At 34.6% G+C, this 22,097-nt stretch overlaps 2 protein-coding genes across 7 annotated transcripts in view; one reads left to right on the forward strand and one right to left on the reverse strand.

The window, feature by feature from the left end:
- The window catches only part of MRPL13 (mitochondrial ribosomal protein L13), a 44,273-nt gene extending 39,449 nt beyond the window's left edge, over nt 1-4,824 (reverse strand). For both annotated transcript variants that reach the window (XM_068525666.1, XM_068525665.1), the window contains exons 1-2: nt 4,641-4,824; nt 743-866 (exon numbers count right to left, since the gene is read on the reverse strand). In XM_068525666.1, coding sequence (XP_068381767.1) covers nt 743-866; nt 4,641-4,667 — 151 coding nt within the window. In that variant the 5' untranslated portion in view covers nt 4,668-4,824. The remainder of the gene's footprint in view (nt 1-742; nt 867-4,640) is intronic.
- Nucleotides 4,825-4,992: 168 nt separating this feature from the next.
- MTBP (MDM2 binding protein) overlaps nt 4,993-22,097 on the forward strand; it is an 80,914-nt gene continuing 63,809 nt past the window's right edge. For 2 of the 5 annotated variants that reach the window (XM_068525836.1, XM_068525834.1), the window contains exons 1-10: nt 4,993-5,157; nt 5,957-6,037; nt 8,940-9,013; nt 9,109-9,260; nt 10,905-10,963; nt 12,576-12,720; nt 13,732-13,849; nt 15,714-15,848; nt 17,682-17,776; nt 18,603-18,675. In XM_068525836.1, the coding sequence (XP_068381937.1) occupies nt 5,040-5,157; nt 5,957-6,037; nt 8,940-9,013; nt 9,109-9,260; nt 10,905-10,963; nt 12,576-12,720; nt 13,732-13,849; nt 15,714-15,848; nt 17,682-17,776; nt 18,603-18,675 (1,050 nt within the window). In that variant the 5' untranslated portion in view covers nt 4,993-5,039. The remainder of the gene's footprint in view (nt 5,158-5,956; nt 6,038-8,939; nt 9,014-9,108; nt 9,261-10,904; nt 10,964-12,575; nt 12,721-13,731; nt 13,850-15,713; nt 15,849-17,681; nt 17,777-18,602; nt 18,676-22,097) is intronic. The other 3 variants (XM_068525837.1, XM_068525838.1, XM_068525835.1) reach the window with 3 other exon arrangements.

The raw sequence follows: 22,097 nt of genomic DNA on the forward strand, positions 1-22,097 counted from the left end.
GTGCGCGGGCTTCTCATTGCAGTGGCTCCTCTTGTTGCGGAGCACGGCCTCTAGGTGCGCGGGCTCCATAGTTGTGGCTCACGGGCTGTACAGCACAGGCTCAGTAGTTGTGGCGCACGGGCTTAGTTGCTCCCCGGTATGTGGGATCTTCCCAGACCAGGGCTCGAACTCATGTCCCCCGCATTGGCAGGCGGATTCTTAACCACTGCTTCACCAGGGATGTCCCGCCCCCAACAGGTTTTTATCAAGAATGGAATAAGGGATCCTCAGGAAAAAAGAGATCCTTAAAACAGCCCAGGGCTTCCCTGGTGGCACAGTGGTTAAGAATCTGCCGGCCAAGGTAGGGTACACCGGTTCGAGCCCTGGTCCGGGAAGATCCCACATGCCGCGGAGCAACTAAGCCCAGGCGCCACAACTACTGAGCCTGTGCTCTAGAGCCCACGAGCCACAACTACTGAGCCCATGTGCCACAACTACTGAAGCCCACGTGCCTAGAGCCCGTGCTCCACAACAAGAGAAGCCACCGCAATGAGAAGCTCGCACACCACAAGGAAGAGAAGCCCCCGCTCGCCACAGCTAGAGAAAGCCTGCACACAGCAACAAAGACCCAACGCAGCCAAAAATAAATAAATAAATAAATATTTTAAAAAAACAACAAAAAACAGCCCAGTCAAACATCTTCAAAATTCTATCCTGACATGAAAACTGTGATTACCAATAACAGGTCTAAAATGATACTCACTCAGTTGATGGTACATAGGTTTATGCAATCCTTGAAGTTTAACTGATGCCAGGGCAGCAAGTTTGCCAGGGGGCTGCATTTTCCCATCTAAGAGATACCAAACTCGAGCAAAAGTGGCCCATTGCTTGAAAAGACAGAAGAGGAGACAAAGAAAATTCTAATTAAATGGAAACAACTGAGTTTGCTATTATATACCATCACACGTAATCTACAGTTAGCATCAATAATTATTATGAAAAAAGATCCTATCACTAATTTTTTTGTTTTGTTCTCATTTCTATTTCTGGAAAAGGGGGATCTTTTCTCATTATTCTGCAAAGATTAACACAGTAATCTTTCCTGCCTGCTTTTCTATTAACAATATGGATTATGCTCTTTTAAAAACATTCCAAAGCTATTATTTCCCTTTACATTATGACTTATATTTTTTGTGCCATATAGAATAGTATCTGGAGGGGTCATGAAAAGCTCTTATGAAAGTAGAAGTTGTTTAGGAAGGTCTTCAAAAATATTTTGAGATTGGAAGGTACATTAACATTGAAAGATGAGTGGCCAATTACGAACTGAAGACTATTCAGGAGTTTAATTCCAAGGGAGAGTTAAATAGCAGAATGTAGCTGGAAAAGCATAGATGGATGATGTTGAATAAACTTAAATTTTAAAAAACTGCCTTAGATAGACATCTTAGGCTGCCTCAGGACTAAACCGTTGTCTTTGCAGTATCCATCACTGTCTTCAAACTCTAAGAAAATTACAGGCCAGAAAGATCTTGATCAGATGCTTTCTCTATGGATATACACAAGCAGCCAAACATGCTGGAAAAAGTACAACTAGGCTCGCTGGTTTTACCTTAAATTTAATTATCACAAATCTCAAATCAGCTTATAAAACTGCTTACTGGGCTTCCCTGGTGGTGCAGTGGTTGAGAGTCTGCCTGCCAATGCAGGGGACACGGGTTCGAGCCCTGGTCTGGGAGGATCCCACATGCCGCGGAGTAACTAGGCCCGTGAGCCACAATTACTGAGCCTGCGCGTCTGGAGCTTGTGCTCCGCAGCAAGAGAGGCCGGGATGGTGAGAGGCCCGCGCACCGCGATGAGAAGTGGCCCCCGCTTGCCACAACTAGAGAAGGCCCTCGCACAGAAACGAAGACCCAGCATAGCCATAAATAAATAAATTAATTAATTAATTAAAACACACATTAAAAAAAAAAAAAACTGCTTACCAATCTGCTGTTTTCCTGTTCTCATTTTTCTAGTCTCTACCCCATTCCCCTTTTACATCTTTTGTCAAGTTTATTTCATATATTTTGATGCCATTGTAAATGGTATTGTATTTTTAATTTAAATTTCTGATTGTTGCTAGTATATAGAAATACACTACCTTTTTGTATTTTGGTCTTGTATCCTGCAACCTTTCTAAACTCATTTATCAGTTCTAGTAACTTTTTGTAAATTCCATTTTTTACACAGATGATCATGTCCTTTGCAAATAAAGAGCTTCTAGCCCATATACTTTCCATACCTCTCTCAGTTTATGAACTAAAAAAAAAAAAAAAAAAAAAAAAAAAAATTCAATTCAATTGTCTACAGGACAATCTTGTTTCTTCAATAAACTGTAAGAAAAAAAGACAGGAAAAGGAAACTATTATTGAGAGAGACATTAAAAAAATAGCAACTTATTGCTACTTTGGATCCTAATCCAAAGGAAGAAACTAAAAATATTATGTATTTATATAATATACATGATATGTGTGAGAAAATTGGAAACTTGAACACATACTGGATATCTGATGATACTAAGGAATTGCTGTTAAATTTCCATTTAGCTTTGATAAATGGTAATGCAATTTTTAAAAAAATCCTTATCTTGTAAAGCACATATTGAAATATTTACTGATGAAATAATATGAGTCTGAGGTTTACCTCAAATTCATAAGTAAGAAAAGGAAATGAATGGGGGTACAGATTAAATGATATTGGCTGTGAGACTTTTGAAATTGGGTGATATCTACTTTTGTGTATGATTAAAATTATCCATAAAAACAAACAAACTCCTGACCTCCCTTCCCTACCAGCAACTGCCTCACTTCTTTCCTCTTCTTTGTAGCAAACTCTTGCAAAGAGTTGCCTTTAATTTGTCTCTCCTCATTCTCTCTTCAACCTACTCCACCCTGGCTTTTATCTTCCCACACCATCACCAGCACACTACTGCCTGCCAAGTTTACCATGACCTTCACATTACTAAATCCATTGGTCAATTCTGTCTTTGACACAGTTGATCATTCCCCTCTCCTGGGTATTCCTTCTTCACTTGATTTCCAGGACACCACCCTCTATTGCTTTGTTTTGTTTTGTTTTCCTATCATGCTAGTTCTCTCTTTCTCTTGCCTCTGAAATGTTGAAATGTTCCAGAACTGTTCTTGGCAAGCTAGTCAAGAAGACCCAATGCAGCCAAAAATAAATAAATAAATTTTAAAAACAAACAAACAAAAAAAACACTCTCAGATAGAGGCCAAGAAAAGGAAGAAGAAGGAAAAAAAAAAAGAAAAGGAAGAAAAAAAGAGGGTAACTAACAAAGATGTAAATACATGGATCTGTATAATGCCAATAGAAACCAAACGAGAAAAGATTTTTACAAAGTAAAAACGAAAAAAAACCTGTTGGGGCACTAAAATGAATTTGGCTTCTTCACAGGAAAACCATATTGACCACTTTGTCTAAGACAACCCCATTTTATGCCATTGCCCCAGCAAAATGATCAGTAGCCCCTCCTTTCCCTCTCATAATATCCTGATTTGGACTTTAAATCCTATCTACTCTTTACACATTTCCACACAGACTTCTTCCAGACCCATAACTTTAAATGCCATCTGTATGTTTATGATTCCCTAATTTACATCTCCAGCCTGGACCTCTTTCCTGAACTCTACACTTGCATTCAATTGCCCACCTGGCATATACACTACAGTGCTTCTTAAACCATATGTAGCAGAAGACTAGTTTTTCCCCAGTCCATTGCAGACCAACACCTGATAGAAAAAAAAAAAAAAAAAACCTTTGATAAAACAATTAAAATACTGCCACAATGTCAAATTGCTACAGTTTTTTAATGTTTAATTTTACTTTCTGTGTTTTCCTCATTAGGGACAGGTAACAAACAGTCCAAGGAAGGAATCACACTTGGAGCGGGACTAGACTAAGAGGCAGCTTAGACCAACTCCTGCTCTTCCTCCTGAAACCTGCTTCAATCTCAGCCTTGCCTATCTCAGTTGATGGAACGTTCTTCCGGTTGTTAAAACAAAAAACCTTGGAATAATCCTTGTTTTTTCTTTTGCTGTCGGCGCACATACAGTCCTTCAGGAAATCCTGTTGGCTCCACCTTCAAACGGAACGTGACCACTTTTCAACTCTACACAGTTACTAAGTCTGGTTTGTGCCACCATCATGTCTAGCCTGGATTATTTCAATAGCCTCCAAACAGATTCTTTGCTTCTCTTCTCCACCAATCCCCATCTCTACACAGTCTATTCTCAACTCAGCAGTCGGAGTGCTCCTTTTAACACTTAAGCGAGATATGTTACTCCCCTTATTTTGTTCAGTAAATCAAACGCTTACAATAGTCTACAATGCCCTATATGATCCAGCTTATTACCTCTCTGACCTTCCCTCCTTCTTCCCGAGGGGGGTAAAAAGAAACACGAAAAGGGTTGACTGAAAAGGGGAGGGTAGGAGTACCAAGAAAACGACAGCAAGTGGTGGTCAGAATCACCACCCTTTGTGCTTCACCGAAGCATTTCCGGGCCCAAGGACCCGGCTTCCCATCCTACTCAGCTTCACTAAATCCGACCTCCTTCTGCCAGCGTAATGAATCCCATCGAGCTACAAGAGTCCGATCTCACCTGGGGCGCCCTAGAAAAACTCGACATGTTTCCCTAGTACCAGGACAGTCCTTTTTCCAGGATCCAAGACCTGTCCCCCAGCATCACGGGCCCGGCGGGAAACGCATGTAGCCGAGTATAACAGATCCTAGAAAAGCCAGCACTCGTCTGCTTCTCTGCTTTTCCTGCATCTCCTGCAATCTTCCCACCGTAGCAGTTTCGTCATGAAGCGAGGAAATGATCTAGTTATTGAGAGAATAACCCCCGAAAATAATTCGCTTGCTGGAAAAGCTGCGGAAAACCAATGGAGGACACACAGTTTCCAGCCGACCTAAGTAGAAGGAACCGGAAGTGCGTCAGTAGCGCGGGGCTGTTTGGATGTGGAAGCCGAGAGCTGAAACGGGGGCTCAGCCCTGAGAGATGGATCGGTACCTACTCCTAGTGATCTGGGAGGAAGAAAAAGTCCCTTCGGCGGCGGGTGCGGTGGCGGAGCATGGGCCAGGGGCTTCGTCCGCTGAGGGTACCGAGAAACAGCCAGGTAAGCGCTGGGCTGAGAAAGAGCGGGAACGGCTTGCAGGGAGGAGAAAAAAATTGTGATCAAGTTCTGCTGCCGTGACTCTATCCGGGACCCACCTGGTAAGGGCCGAAAAAAATATTATCTCCGTAGAAAAATAGGGACAAAATTGTGGATGCAAGATTCCAGCGCTCAGAAGTTTCCGACACAGTAAATATTTAGCTGAATAAATTCCCTACGCCTTGGAAATGGAATTTCTGTTCTTTGGACATATATGCATTCAATAGGTAGTTCTGCCTCCTGTGTTCCAAATGCAGGTAATACAGAAAGGAACAAGATGGAAAAGGATCTTACTCTCCTAGAGTTTACATCCTAACGGGAGAAGACATTCCACACATAAACTAAGTTAAAAAACAAATTATAAATTTAAGACAATTACGACCGTTTGAGAATGCACTGCTTTTTGGTGCTCCTGTCTAGAATCTGTATTGCATTTTATTTAGCTTGTTCTGATAGAGCGGCATTTTGAGGAGGAAGTGTATGTGGTTGTGTACAGAGTATTGTAACAGGATTTTCCTTCTCCGTTTAAAATTATTCTTTTGGGGGAATTTTGGATTTGTGTTAACTGGCAGGCATGTGCAAACCGGGAGCTTCACCTATTTTCTCTGCTTGCTTTAGATTTATTATATCAAAACTTGAACAGAGTGTAGTTCTTTTATGTACAATATAGTGTACTTGAGAATCTCTGATGGTGAAACTGGAATAGGTCTACATTATGTAACTCTTGAGCCCAGTTGAGTTAGTTTGTTTTTTTCTTTTTCAGACTTAAGAACAGCAAATGTTTATCACCTCCTGAAAAGAAGCATTAATGCTTCAATTAATCCAGAAGATAGTACCTTCCCTGGTAAGTAAAACATAAACCCCTCTTTTCACTGGCACAGCATTTGTATTGGAAATAAATTTAATTAATCTGGTCACATGGGAGTCCAAGAAACACTTTTTGACTGTGTACAAGTCACTGGGATAGGGAAGCAATGAAAGAAATACAAAACGGAAAAGATGCTATCCCTCTCTTCCTGATGCTTGGATGTCATAAAGTTGTTATGAAAATTATTTTAGGGTCTCAGCTTGAGTTTTGTTCCCTTTATGAGGTTTTCTTGCCCATCTTTAGCTCCATATGAGATAGAGTAATGTGGCATTATTAGGAGGATTTGTGATTTTGTCGTGAGTACAAATACATTATTAATGCTTATACCCATTTCCTTACCTTTTATTTTTCCATCCTTACCTCTTACTGATTCCCTTAAAAGCACTTCATAATTGTTAAACTCAGTAATCTTTTCTCCATTCTTATCTGCTTTAACTTTTTCAAAGTATTTGACTTTTTTGAACACTCTTTACTTTGTAAAAATCTTTTCTCCTTTGGTTTCTATTGGCATTATACAGATCCATGTATTTACATCTTTGTTAGTTATCCTCTTTTTTTCTTCCTTTTCTTGACCTCTATCTGAGAGTGTCTTTCAGAGGCTCAGAAAAAAGGAGATATCAAAACAGGTCTAAAAGATGAAGGAAGTTCTGGAGATGTCAGGGAGAGTGTGCTTGTTTTGATACCTTTATAGTTCTCATGACTGTACAATCTGTTCCTTTCTTTTTCATCAGAGAACCTGTCTCTTGGGTTTCAACTGTCACCTTTGGGAAATTATTTCTAATATCTATATGCTACCTTAGCCAGTTTGCCAAGTCCTGGTAATACTCATTAATTTTTCAAGTTGGTATAATTTAAGTCAGTACTACTAGTATTGCAAGAAAGATTTTGATGGAATATGACATGTTCAATTAAGAACATGTGATTAGTTGCCTGTAAGATTGCAAAGTGAAAATATTTTGTAAAAGTTGGATACATGTGTCTGGAACTCCAAAGGAGAGTGAAGCTGGAGAAACAGATTATAGAATCATCAACATACAGATGTCAGTTCAAGCCATGAGAAAGGATGGGATTGTTTTGGATAGTGAGAATAGCAGAAAATCTGGAAATGAATCCCAGTATGTAGAGGAGCTGAACACCAGTTTTTAAAGGAATGAGAAGGAGGAGTGGGAAAGATAGGTTCCACAGAAAGCAAGTGTTTTCAGGAGAAAGTAGTCAAATGTGTCATTTTCGATTACTTTCTTAGTCTTACGTTGAGAGGTCAAGTACCAACAGGACTAAAAACTGTTAGATTTAGAAACAGGTTAGTCATTGGTGACTTTGGTGAGTGTAGTTTCAGTGGCATGTTGGAGACAAAAGAACAGATTAAATTGGATTAGGAGGGGAATAGAAAAGGTAAACAGGAAATAGAGACAGTCAAGTGTAGATAGTGCTTTTAGAAAGTTTATCTTCCTGAAGAGTAAAGAAAGAGATATAGTAGTAACTGGAAAAGGGAGGTGAATTTAAAAGTGATTAAAAAAGATAATTTGAAAAATACTTGTGCATAGTTAAATGCTAATGGGAAGGAAATGACAGAGAAGGAGAGATTGAAGATGCAAGCAAGTCAGTGGCCTGGGGTCCCGGCAGAAGTCTAAGGGATAACCTTGATCAGAAGGGTAGTGCCTCTTACATGTTAACAGGGAAGAATGAGGAAAGACCTAATGGGAATGCAGGAAGGGCAATATGTTTGCTGACAGGATGTTATGGGAGTTACAATGGCTTCTATTTTCTTTATTTTTTTATTTTTAATTTTTAAAATAAATTTATTTATTTATTTTTGGCTATGTTGGGTCTTCGTTGCTGTGCATGCTCTTTCTCTAGTCGCGGTGAGCAGGGCTACTCTTCGTTGTGGTGCACGGGCTTCTCATTGCGGTGGCTTCTCTTGTTGCGGAGCACGGGCTCTAGGCGCGTAGGCTTCAGTAGTTGCAGCACGTGGGCTCAGTAGTTGCGGCACAGGGGCCCTAGAGTTCGCGGGCTTCAGTAGTTATGGCACGTGTGCTCAGTAGCTGTGGCTCGTGGGCTCTAGCGCGCAGGCTCAGTAGTTGTGGTGCACGGGCTTAGTTGCTCCGCGGCACGTGGGATCTTCCCGGACCAGGGCTCGAACCCGTGTCCCCTGCATTGACAGGCGTATTCTTAACCACTGCACCAGCAGGGAAGCCCGGCTTCTATTTTCTTTAGGAAGTAGGAGGTAAAATCTTCTGAGATTTTGGCAGAAATTGGTAATAGGCACTTAGCATCATTCTTAGCTTCCATGAGTTCAACTCAGTTATCACATTTCTGCTTCTCCCTCCTTTGAATACAATTTCTGTACGTAGCTCTAAATTCTTCATTGCTCTTCTGATTCACACCCTGGGGTGACCCTTAATTTTGTATCTTCATGTAATATTCCAGTCTCCAAGAAGAGCATCTTCTTTGTCTCTAGGCTGAAGTTACTCTTTAACTCCTCTCTGTTTGGCAAGGCTGAACCAAACCTTCATGGTCTTTGAGGAGGGAACCATTTTCCTTAAAATGACTTACACGGCTTTGTATTACTCAAGAGTAATCGAGTGGGTGTATTTTTCAACATCTTTATAGTAGATTTTAGTGTTTGACATGATGATTAATATAATGATGTAGATTTTGAATTGTGATGAACTAAAGCAGAGTATTCATAGCGAGTGAATAATTTTGCTCTTTAGGCAGATTCTCCTGTTTGAATTTTTAGCAGAGATTTTTAAAGATCCATATTTTATATATATATATATAATATATTAAAATTACGTAACTCTCTAAGTATATATGCTATAACATCTGCTTATTTGTGGTATGCCTTTCTTCTAATAAGTATGATTTTGTTTTCAAGGCTGTTTGGTAGGCGGTATACCAGGTTCCAGGAAGTGGTTCTTTGCAGTGCAGGCAATATGTGGATTTTATCAGGTAATATAAATAAGAAAATAGTCACTAGTGAATGTCTTTGTTAATATAAATAATTCCATGAATGCATTATTTAATGCAATCTTTTGATATATTAGTTTTGTAGTTCTGACTGGGAAGAGATACATTTTGGTGTGGAAAAAGATGAAATTGAAGATGTTCTTCAAAGAAATATCGAAGAATGTTTGAGTGCTGTTGAGTGTTTTGAAGAAGAAGATAGTAATAGCAGGGAATCATTATCCTTGGCTGAGTATGCTTATGTACTTTCTATCATGTCTTTAAAATATTTGACATTAAATAGTATTTTAGCCGTGAGAGTGAAGATTTGATATGTTAGCAGCTATAGTGAGGGAATTTACATAATTCAAATTTTCAACTCTTTGTTTTGGAAGACAGGCTATTTGGGCCTTTTATTTGAATAAAATTCTTTAAAATGCACAAACTGGTATCTGAAAATGTTTAGCTTCTTAAGCTTGCATAATTGCAGGAATCATAAAAAGTGATATTTTTATTAATATGTCACTTTCTTGAAGCAAACTTCTGCCTGATGTTATATTTCAAGGGCTTGAATAGAAACTTTATTTAAGGTTAATAACTGGCATTCAAAGCACAGTATCATTTTCATTTTGCTGTTTGAGACTGAAATATATGATTTCTTCAATTCATGTGTATCTTCAGCATTTCAGGCACCTTTAAAATCCATAGTTTCTGAGGTGTATGTAGATGATTGAATTCACTTTTAGGTTTTTTGAATTGTGGTACAATATATAAGATGATCCAGGTGATGTGAGTTTTGATAATTTTTTTTTCTTCATGAAATATACCATCTCTGAACCATAATTCATTCTTGTCATTTCAGTCTTCTGTAATACTTCATTACAAAAAACTCCTTTGTTTATTTTAATATTCAAATATTATACTTCTATAAATTGCTGCAGATTTTCAAATTGTGTTTTCCTGTTTTCAAATCATATTTGTTTATACTGATTAATGAGGGGAGACATTGTAGAACCATAGGAAGGGCATTGTAACAGAGGCTAGTAGAAGTGGTCTCTAATTATATAATCTTGGGCCAGTCACTTAACTTCTCTGGGTGCTTTATTTTCTCATCTTTAAAGTGTTGAGATCCTTTTAGATGATTTCTAAGATGCCTTCTAGCCTTAGGGCTCTTACCATTCCATACGTTTTCTCACCACTATTAGAAGATGGCAAGTATAAAAGTGATTATTTCTAGTAAGTGACCTAATAATTATTTCCACAAGAGGGAGCTTGAAAACTATACTTTACTGTAAGGCACCTTAAGATTTTTAGACAATGGTGAGTTTATAATAAAGGATTTAAATACCTTTATGTTATATAATAAACTATCTTGAGAAAAAAAATTCATCATATGGGTAAAACAAATAGATTTTAAAGAATTGGAGGAGAGTATCGTATTTTCCTGTCAGGGCTGTTATGTGCCATTCAGAGAAAAGCAGTAGCCTTCTTTATTAAATACTTAGTAATACCTTACTTTTAAGGTTCAGAAAAATGGTCTATTAGTTATGATTTATATTTAATATACTAGATATAATTTAGGGAGGGCTTTTTTCCCCTTTTTTGTTAATGTTGTTTGTTTGTTTTGGGGCTGTGGCTAAGAACTTGGGCTCAGGGTTTGAATCCTAACTTCCACACCTACAGCGTATGTGGACTTTAGGTGAATTATTTAAAGTGAGGATAAAAATAGTATTATAGTAATGCCTCATGGGATTGTCATGAGGATCAAGTGAGATAATGCTGAATGCTAAGTATTTAATAGTGTCTGGCACATAGATCCATTTAATTAATATTACCTATTATGATTATATGTAATGTGTGTATGTATATATTTTCCTAACCGACTGTTTTATTTTAGCCTATATGAAGAATCTGCGGAAAATTTGCATCAGTTATCAGACAAACTTCCTGCTTCTGGTAATATTTTATGACAACTTTCAATAATTTGTACCTTATCTTACACTTTCTGTGAATGAGTGATAAATTCATTCTTTATGCTCGTGTTCTCACTTCTAATTTTGAAATGAAAAATTAAAAATAATTTTCTATATGAAGTTGTTAAAAAACATACTCTACTAAATAAAGTACCTTGTTGAGACATCACAATTTTCTTAATTGTTTTCATTTACTTAGACAAAAATTAGAACTTAGGAAATTACTCATCTGTTTCCTTCTTCAGTTATTACTGAAGAAGCAGCTTTGCACTGTATATACCATTGTTTTCCACAATGTTCTGTAGAACTCTACTCCCATGAGCAACTCCTGGAAAAAGAAGTTCTTTAACCTAGATCATTTGGATAACATACTTTTATGGTGTGAAGTCACTATACATATTATCAAATAGAAAGTCATGCAGTAAAAGAAGCCCTTGACTCAGCATTTTTTTACACAATCCATTTTTTTTCCTATAATAGAAAGCATATTTTATGAAATACTGCATCATACTATTCTTAAAACTGTATTTTGTCTTAAATTAATCTTTCTTTGTGTGAATCAAGTAGCTGATTCATCTAAAGCTTGGTACCCTTTGGCATCCACAAATACTTTTGAATACTTTTCTGAAAATTTTTATTATTGGAGGTCATTTATTGACCTCCAATAGTTGTTGGAGATAGTTGCAGATAGTTGTTGTATCTATTATATGTCAGGCGTTGTACTAGGAGCTGAGTATACAGTGATGAGTAAAGCATATGTGATTATCATAAAGGACTTTATAGCTCACAGTCTAATCCTTATATTCAAGATTATATTTTAGTATAAAAGATCCTATATGGAAGATAACTGAATACATTGATAAACAAACATGTCAAATTTTTATATGAAGTTCAAAATATGGAATGTACAGTTGCTATTTTGGCAAATTGGAATACTTTCATTGTCAAACTTTTATTTGGTTTCTGTTTCATTTTGATTTTTCTGGTCCTTCAGTAAAATTTATCATTTATAAAATTTAAAGTTTCATGAAGTTAACCTTCTTTCTCAGGAACCAATGATGTTGTCAGTATAATTGAGTTTTCTGAGTGTTTTATTGTTCTTTAAAAAGAGAAATAATTTATTTGAACATTACAGTTTTACACTAATTCATTCCCTTTTGTATAACAAAATTAAGTATAGAAGAACATAATGAATTGCACAGGTTTTTTTCCCTCTGTTCAGTAGAACAATAACATTGATGATCTCAAGAGCAATGTATAATTAACCATTGGCACATAATTGGCAAGTAATTATGATATAGTTCATTGTTTTTCTGGCATATGCTAGCTATTTCAAGATAACATGGCTTTAAATCAAATGTGAACATTTAAAAATTTTGAACTCCTAAAGATGTATATTGTTTTGAAGAATTTCAGAAATTAAAGTTAAAATCCTTCTTCATCTTCTAAATAAACATAAAATTCAGTTGTTCAAGGTACTGTTTTGAGACATTTCAGATCTAACATCTTTAAAAAATTATAGTTAATCAACTATGCTCCAATATAAAATAAAAATTTTTTTTAAAAATTACAAAAATGCCTTTATCACTTTCTAGGTAGAGCAATGATAGATATAATACTGTTGCCTTCTGACAAAGATCCGCCTAAATTGAGAGACTGTTTGCCTACTGTAGGAGCATTAAAACATTTGAAGGAATGGTATTCAGCAAAAATTACCATAGCAGGAAATCATTGTGAAACGTAAGCTTCTTTGTTCATATTTGACTACTATCTGTGTTGTCCGCTTTTACAATTAACTTGCTACCCTGTTTTTAGTAGACCCAGCCTTTGAAGACTTTTTTAAATGTGACAAGATAGTTTTATGTCATACTGTGATTAGAGATTTATCTGTTGAGAAGAACCTACATTTTTCTTATTTCATACTTTATATTTCTGAGAAGTTTTAAGTTTTTAGTAAATATTATTGATGCTTTCTTATAACTATTGTTGAGCATTAATTCTCCAAACACATTGTGTGTTTTTAAATAGGTTTGTATTGTCCAGTGAACACCGTGATAAATACCGTGGATATATGGATACACCAGATTTATAATGTCATATTTGTTTTTTGTTTTATGTGCAATGTAGAAATAAATATATACTGTTGTGTTTTATGACATTTTAGTAAGGATCAACTGTGTATTACAGTTTTGATCCTTAAATGAGTATTGGATTTGTTAACTTCATGATTTTCTTCACTCAGCAGTTGTTTATTGAGCACTATCTTTATGCCAAGCACAGCAATATATACTGATAATAAGAAAGTGAGATTTGATCTTTTTCATTGAAATACAGGGAGGAACAGGAATGCAAATAGTCATGATAGTCTGTTTTAAGTGCTATTATGAAATTCCTTACAAAACTGTGTGGGAACAATTTAGGAGAGCAGTTCTCCTTTTGAAGATAAGAATTCATTCAACCTGTGTATGTGTATATCTGACATGTTAAGACCAATAAATAATAATAGGAAAATCTGTTCATCTGTAGTATTAAGGGTAATTACTCATAATTCAAGGGGATGTTGAGATTAAATGAACACATGATAGCAACTTCTTCAGAGACTGACTTAATGAATGTTCTATAATATTAGTAGATAAAAGCAGCAATATAAACTTTGCATTTTTGCCTGTTTGGCTTGTAGCTAACTATAGCCATTAAATCTAAGTGAAATTTAAAACCCTATATTTAATTATCATAAACTTTTATTTATAGAAGTTGTCAGAAAATTGCCGAATACCTTTCTGCTAATATTGTATCTTTACAAGATCTCAGAAATGCTATTGATTCAAAGGAGTTATGGAGGGGAAAGATTCAGATATGGGAAAGGAAGGTAAGTGGATTTCTGTTATCACCGTTTGCAAAGCAGGCCTTTCGACCTTATTTACAACACAGTTTAAATGAATCCTAATGAAAATGTACCATGTAAAGATGTTCTAGAAAAGCACTCTCTAAATAGAACTTTCTTCATTAATGGAAATGTTCCGAATTTATCCTTATACAATAGTCCACTGGCTTCATGTTGCTACTAGCACTTTATACTTGACTACTTCAAACACAGAACTGAATCTTTTACTATATTTTACTTTAATTAATTTAAATTTAAATAGTGACTGTGTTTGTTTTGGGCACTGCAATTCTAGAATGTAACATTCTTTTAAAGCAGAATTTAACATTAGTTGAGTTCATGTTTATCCAAGCTGCTTTAGTTCATCGCATATGTAAACTCCTGGAAAACTGCTTAGAACATGTTTTCTTACCTATGATACCACCTTAAGTGATCAGTGCTTTCTGCTAACCAGGTGATTTTGAACAATTTCTTTTTTAACCTTACTAGACCCCAGATTTCTCAACTATAAGATGAGAATATTAGATTAGTGGAACCCCGCTAATGTTAAATTTCTATGCGCTCCAATTCTATTTTGCGATCCCTTACTGTGAATGAATATGTTTGGTGGTTTTTATAAGTTGTGTCCGTGTTGAAATCAGTGTTCCTGGTATTTTATGTGTTTCTGTCTATAGGCAAAACTAAAAGAAAGTTTCTTAATGTTTGTTTAGTATGGGAGCACGAGTAGACCGTTGTGTTCCTATGAGGATTTATTGTATTAATTACTAGACTTTTTTTTCCTTTTCAATTCACTCTTAATTATAGTTTAATAAAACTTCTAATAAGACAACAGGAATTAACGTGGCTGGGCCCTTCTTGTTGATTTGCACGCCCCACTCTTCTTTATCTCAGGGAAGTTAAATCTGCAGATAAATCTTCTTTGCAAGTGGTTTTAGTGTAAACAAGTCAAATAGCCTACTAGAAGAATGCAGGATACAATTAGCTAGGAGAATTACTTTTGTATACATTTTTTGAAACTTCATGTCTACAAACAGACAGATAATGGCAGAGTTCTGTGATTCTTTTATTCTTTTATGGATAAGAAATTAAATGTCCATATCTCCCCAGGCTGCATTTAAAACTTGAAATCACTTTTTTTGGTAGAGAATAGCTTTTAGCCTAGGGGCATTATAGTGATTAAGGACATAGATTCTAGAGTTAGATTGCCTGCATTCAAATCCTAACTCTGTTTCTTGCTAGTTTTGTGTGAAATGTTAGGTAATATTTAGCCTCTTGGTGCCACAGTTATCTTTATCTGTAAGATAGGTGTAATAGTAGTTCCTAACTCAGATTTTTATGAGGTTTAAATTATTTAAAGCACAAAGTAACCATTCAGTGTTACTTATCATTGTCGTTACCATTACTGTTAGTACCCCTATTATTACTACTTCTGCAGGAATTGATCTTTTTATCAACAACTTATATTGAAAGCAAACTATGTGTGAGGCACTAAGGATCTAGTGGTGAATGAGACAAGCAAGTTCTATTTTTGCAGAACTTAAGACTAGTAGGAAGCAGGTACTGAACAACTATATGTAAAGGGGGTTGCTTTGTTCTCTGGTTGCAGAGAATGGGCTTGGTATCCTCTTGTGGGCTAGTGAAAGGCCAAGGAGAGCTTTTCATGAAAAATTCATGTGAAAGTTGAAATACGAATGATATGTACATAAATGGAAGAACTGCATTTTGAACTGAGGATCAAAAATAAATTTACATATGGTTTTCCTCTCAACTTTTACATTGCAATAAGATGTATTAATCTTCGTAACTTAATTCATGATGCCTGTAACTGTGTTCTCTTGTTTCTTTTCAGTTTGGATGTGAAATTAGTTTTCCTGAATTTTGTTTAAAGGGAGTCACACCTGAGAATTTTAGTACATCTAATTTAAAAACTTGCTTTCTTGACAAAAAGATAATACCATCAAAGGATAAGAGTATTTTGCCAAAGGTAATCTATGTTTTTGCAATCATCTATTCATGAATATTTTATTTTTATAAGATATGTTTGAATCTTCAATTAACATTACTAATATATGTGCTTAAGTGTGCTCACTTGCATAACTTTTACTATAATTATAATTAAGTGCTTAAATTATACTGTATTATCAGTATTGAATGTTGGCAACACTATCATTGTTTTAAATTGTTTTCAAAATGGAACGATCCTAACTTTAGATCAGTATAGGCCTGAAACCACTTTTGATTTGAACTTTACCATGTGACCTTTCTAAGACTCAGTTTGAAGGGAGTATGATACAGTGGAAAGAGAACAGGCTTTGATGTTAGGTAGACCTGGGTTTGAAACCTAACTTTGTCACCTATGAGGTACTGTCACCTTGGGTAGATTGATTAACTCATTTATGAAATGGAGATAGTAATAAACACTTTTCTTACAAAGTTATGAGGGTTAAATGAAGTAAGAGATTAGCATCTGACATAGTACCTGACATTTGCTTCATTTACAGTTTAAGAGGTATTGATTCTTGTCCCATGTCTCCATAGATTTATTCTTAAAATGCAAGTAATTATAAAGTACAATAATTAAAAGGGATTTGGTTGGCTTTTTTTTTTTCACATTGGAAAAATAATATAAGAAGAAGTATTTATATAGAAGCACTTTAGAAATTCACTTTGAAGGATGCATTTCAAGAATGTGCAAAACATAGTGGTCATGAATTTACAAGGATGTCAGATTGATGGGTAATATTTTCTGATCAAAGGGTGGTACAAAAGACATATTTCTGATGTTGACACATTTCCTAATAGTTGTTCAGAATTACTTACTTTAAGTAACTTACCATGACCATCTTTCACAGGAATATTAAATTCTTTTCTAAAGATTATAATCATAAGATTGATGACCTCAACTTTTCTTCTTTGGTAGTACACCATTCAAGTATGAATAATGTGTCTGATTTTTGCTGCTATTGAGAGAAATTTAGGGTTCAACGTCTTAAATAAATGTAAGCCTCTCTCTCTACGCATAAACAAATGCATACATACATACATATATATAAATACACACTAGGTGTGTTGTGTATTTATGTGTATATACACATACACATACATAATCATATATGATGAAATTACTCAGCTTTCTGCAAGTTTAAAACTTTGTGTGTTTGAAGATGTGTTTGCTTTTCTTTGCCCTTCTTGTGAAGCACTCTAGCCCCAACTCTTGGATTACCTTCTTCACTAGCTCACTCTTAGTTTAGTTTTAGACTCTATCCAAAGAAATACTGAATTTTATTTCTCTGAGTAGAGCTTTCTTTGTTAATTAGTATTCTTGTTTTACTAGTTATCTCTTTAATTACTTCAGTATTTCCTCCAAGGATGTTGTTTTGTTTTTGGTTTTTTGTTTTTTTTTTTTATCTCAGCATACCAAAGTTCATCCTGGAATGTCTTTTCTTTTTCTTTCTCAGTTTCGCAGACCCTCTTCAACATCCTAGCCTCCTGGCTTATCTGTCTGTCTTCCTAGAGATAAACAGGAAAAGTTGAGAACTCTTGTCCTCTGTTGCTTGCCTCTTTCTATACTCATTTTCCTCCTGTTAAAACTCTTTCCAGTTAGTAAGAAATCTCCATATGTCTCCACTCGGAAAGGTAGAATTGATATGGAAGAAATTCTTATCTGAGATAGAGGATTAAGTGTTTGCCTTGCATAATATGTAAATACGTGCTTTTTAAGACCCATTTTAAAGATTTAAACCCTGATCGCTAATTTGTTCACTTTCATTTTATTTATAGTATTTAAAGTCTTACATAATTTTAATTTCTTTTTTAGGTTTTTCATTATTATGGCCCTGCTTTAGAATTTGTGCAGATGATAAAATTATCAGACCTACCTTCCTGCTATATGTCAGACATTGAATTTGAGTTGTATCCTTTTCATTTACATGTTCATTATAGATCACAATTTTTCTGTGTCAGGTAAGACTGTTTCTTGGTACCACCACATTTAAATATTTGCCCATACTTTTGTTGTTGTTTTTCTTTTTTATAATATCAGTGTACTTTTCATTGCCATTGCTTTAAGAGAAATTCTACAACTTGCAAAAAAGAATACTCCTTCAGGCACGATATTTATGCCTCTAGAATAAATAGGCAGAAGACTTCCTGAAATTATGACTCATTGCTTATGGGGTCGGTAAGAGGGAGAAATGTTAGGGATCTGTGAAGAAAAACAAAATAATTTATATACTATTGGAATGTTCAGATGTTTCTCTTGCCATTGGCAGGATAGATACAAGTGCCAGTCCACTGTATCTTTTTAAATACTTAAGTAAATATGAATGCTATCACATATGTCTGCAAATATTCAACATATTTTACACTCTTTTTTAAGAAAATATATCTAAGAAGTTTTAGGAACAGACCTAAGAACAATATTTTATATAAAAAGAATTTGTTGTTGGCCAGAAATGAAACACTAGTACAGTGTTCTTGAATTTTTATTCAGAAGCTCCAGTTTGTACAAATCTCTGGTTCTAATAGTTTAGAGTAATGCTATTTATAGTATCACTATTTCTTGATGTATTTTCAGAATCAGAAAAATAATTGTCCTTGGAAAGGGGTAATTGTGAGTTCCCCCTCACAATTGATCAGTGAATTTAAGCACCTTGTGAATTGGAGAATCAAACTTATTTTAGGGAGTTGAATTATTTGACAATTACCATTTCATCATTTCTTTAACTCCTTAGTACAGAGGATTGACAAAAAACAATACCAAACAGAATTCCAAGTTGCTGTTGGAGCAGATTTCTTCCCTGTGTGGCAAGGTATAGAGGGTGTTTTTTTGTTTTTGTTTTTGTTATGTTTTTAACTTAACATTTACAGATGTGTGAGAAAAGGGAATGTATTTTTTAAAATCTGTTTCTGTGTGATGATTTGGTTTCTTTAACTTAACATAAGTTTTTGGTCCTAATTCATGTTAAGATACTTCGGACTTTTCATAATAACCCCAAAGTCTTCTGCAGACATGAAATGATGGGTTTTTTTTTTTAGAAGAGATTTTCAAAAATAAGCTTCATGACTGATAATTGCTTTACAGCTTTAAAATTTTAGAACACATTAGATTATTGTTAACCCACCCCTTTCACATCTGATTTCAATTCTGTGGCAAGATATGTATATGCTTGCATTATCTTTTTCATGGTAGGATGGGTAGGTGGAGGTGAGAAAAATGTCTAGAGCTTCACTAAATTATCATTTGTAAGTTTTCAGTTCTTCTTTTTTAATTTTGGTGATGTTTAGAAGATTTTTAGCTATTTCATTAGTTTTTATATATATATATATATATATAAAAACATATATAATGATACGGTAGAATTGGTATATTTAAAAACATTTTTAACTATAACATAAAGAATTTTAAGTGGAATCATCTAAAGTCAAGTACAGTTTTCAATAGGAAAAACTAAAATTTTCTTTCTGGTTATTTGCTCAACTACCTTGTTTCTATGAAAACAATTCTTAATGCACAAAATGTTCATTGGCAATATTTACATAACATTTTCGTATTATTTTAACAACAAGTACTCTATTATCAAATAGTCCTGCAGGGAGAAAAATGATTGTTATAATTATGGTTTCCCCATGGCACTATTAATCAAATCTTGGTTATAGTTCCCTTAGAAAATTGATGTAGTAAAGGAAATATGATTTTGCCCTTAAGGTACTTGGCTATATAGTAACTTAAAATTTTGACTTCCAGCCTCATTCTTCCATGAAATTAATAGTTTTTAAACAGTGCATCAAAGTATTTATTTGATGAAATGGCCTTTAAAGGAACAGTCTGAAGATAATGTTAGCCTGTTTTTTCACCTCTAAAGAACCCAATGTGCTACATTTTGAAATTTAAAATTTCTTTTTTTGTTTATTCAACATTAGTTCTACTTTATGCATTGTATTAAATATTAGGGCTCCAATGATGGATTGTACAGATGAAGACTCTGCCCTCATGGAACTTACATTTTGATAGGAAAAATAGAAAATAAGAGCTATGAAGAAAATAAGCAGGCTGAGATAGGGTAGTAGGGTGGAGAGAGTACTTTAAACAGGTTAATAAGATCGTACATCTCTACAGAAATTTGCACACAGAAGTCTTGTGAAGTGGTATAGTTTAAAAAAAAAAAAAGACAGAAAAAGAAAAAACACTAAGAATAAAAACAAACAAACAAACAACTCTGTTCATATTTTAACCCAAGTAGCTAAATAGTTCACTATGTAACCCTATCCAAGAAATGAGAATGTCATTTATCATTAATCATCTCACCTATATTATCAAATAAGGGGGGAGGGAATATGATATAGTAGAAAGTCTCAAGTGAAAGAACATGTACTTTAGAAAACTTTGATTTAAGTCCTAGCTCTGCCACTCACTGGTTTATAGCTTTTTAAATTGTGAACTGGAAATAATAATTCCTGTTTTGCCTATTTCAAAAAGTTGTAATGAAACCAAATGGGAATATATTTTATAAACTGTACAGTATGATATAAATGATGGTTGCTCTCTAATTCTTGTTTTTGAAGTTTATGTGGCCCAAATGATAGACACACTTAAGTGAAACATTCTCCTGAAATTTATAAAGCACTAGATATCCTCTCGATATTTTGAAGTTATGATGAAATTTTTAGGAATTAGTTTTATAGGTAATGTTTCAAGTCAAAATCAGACATATACCTATAATTTAACTTGGGTATAAAATAATTCTTAATCTATCTAGATATTGAAGATAGGCAACTCTAATCCTAGAAGAAAGCTAAACTATTGATATCTATTAATATAGTATTTTCAATTGTTTTATTTTAAATTTGTTGTATTAGATTGTCATTTTTATTGCTTCTTGGACAATGGCTTTGAAGTATTGGACTACACTTTATCAGTCAGGGACAAATAAATGGAACTTTAAATATATGTTCCTACTTTAATTCAGCAAAGGGATAATTTTTAGAAACATACATTATGTAATTTGGCTAAATCTATAAATGTGAAGCAGTTCACTGTCCTTTTACACTGTGTCATAGTTAGTCTTTTACATTTTTTGAAAAAAAAATTGAATTGCATGATCATTCCTTGAAATAATCCCAGTGCTTTAGAACATGGTTTTCATTTATTTATTCAACTTTTCTTTTCTTTTTTTTTTTGGACTGCCTGCCAGTTGCTTGTTGCAGGTACTGGAGAGAATAAAGTGGACAAGGTCCCTCCTTGGGAAACTGTCAAAGTGCTTAAATTCTAGTGCTTTATGTGATCCTAAGTCAACTTTTGAGCTTAAAAAAGATGTTTGATTAGCCTCAGAATAAAAATAAAAGCCTTTTAGAGGAAAACTTATTTTATTAGATTAGAAAAAGGCAAGATAGGGTTGTTAGGGAATCATGATATCTATTAATCATATGGACAGGGAATATTTTTATTAAAGAGGAGAATTTATAAGGCTAAAAACATGATTGCCATAGTGCCTGCTTGTGTGGGGGTTTGCCTACTGAAAAGATTGAATCAAAGTTTTGAAACTTGGGTTTGAAATGTTATTTGGCTGTTAAATTTTGGAATAGAATGTTAACATAAAAGGATCATCCTCAAGTCTCTCAAAGTATATCTAATGATTAGTGTATGAGTGAGAACAAGTTATCAGAATCCAAGTTTGTTGTGAATGTAGTGTAAACTATTGACAAATTTATTTTGTAGGGAATTATAGCTTATGGGATTTAGAAAAGTTTATTTTCATATTTGTAGCAAATGCTTAATCAAAAATAGGCTGTCTCAGAAATGTGGTCACTTCCTTTGCTGATGGGTCAGGACACATTTATGTCAGGCTATAAATTATGCATTGAACTGCATTTAGCATCTTTACATTGTTAAGCTGTAACTATAATTGTAACAGCTTTATAATTGTTAAGCTATAATTGGGCCCTGATCTGGCATACTCACATTACAGCTTTGTCACCCTTTGGGCCAGACAGTTTTGTTATGCATTTTGGTCTAAGAAGTCTTACTTATGCAAGAAGGAAGAACTAGGACTTAGTGTTTAGGAAATTAAATATGTATCTTCTATAGTTAATGATTATTTTCCATTCCTAAATATTTTTATTTTTAATGTCTAATGCTTGACTATGTAAAATACATTTGACTTAAAATAAAAAGGTTATGGCTATAATAATAAAGAAAAATAAGCATATTTAATTTTACCTTCCTTATTTTACT

Source organism: Eschrichtius robustus, chromosome 17 (assembly GCF_028021215.1).
Source record: "Eschrichtius robustus isolate mEscRob2 chromosome 17, mEscRob2.pri, whole genome shotgun sequence".
NCBI lineage: Eukaryota > Metazoa > Chordata > Mammalia > Artiodactyla > Eschrichtiidae > Eschrichtius > Eschrichtius robustus.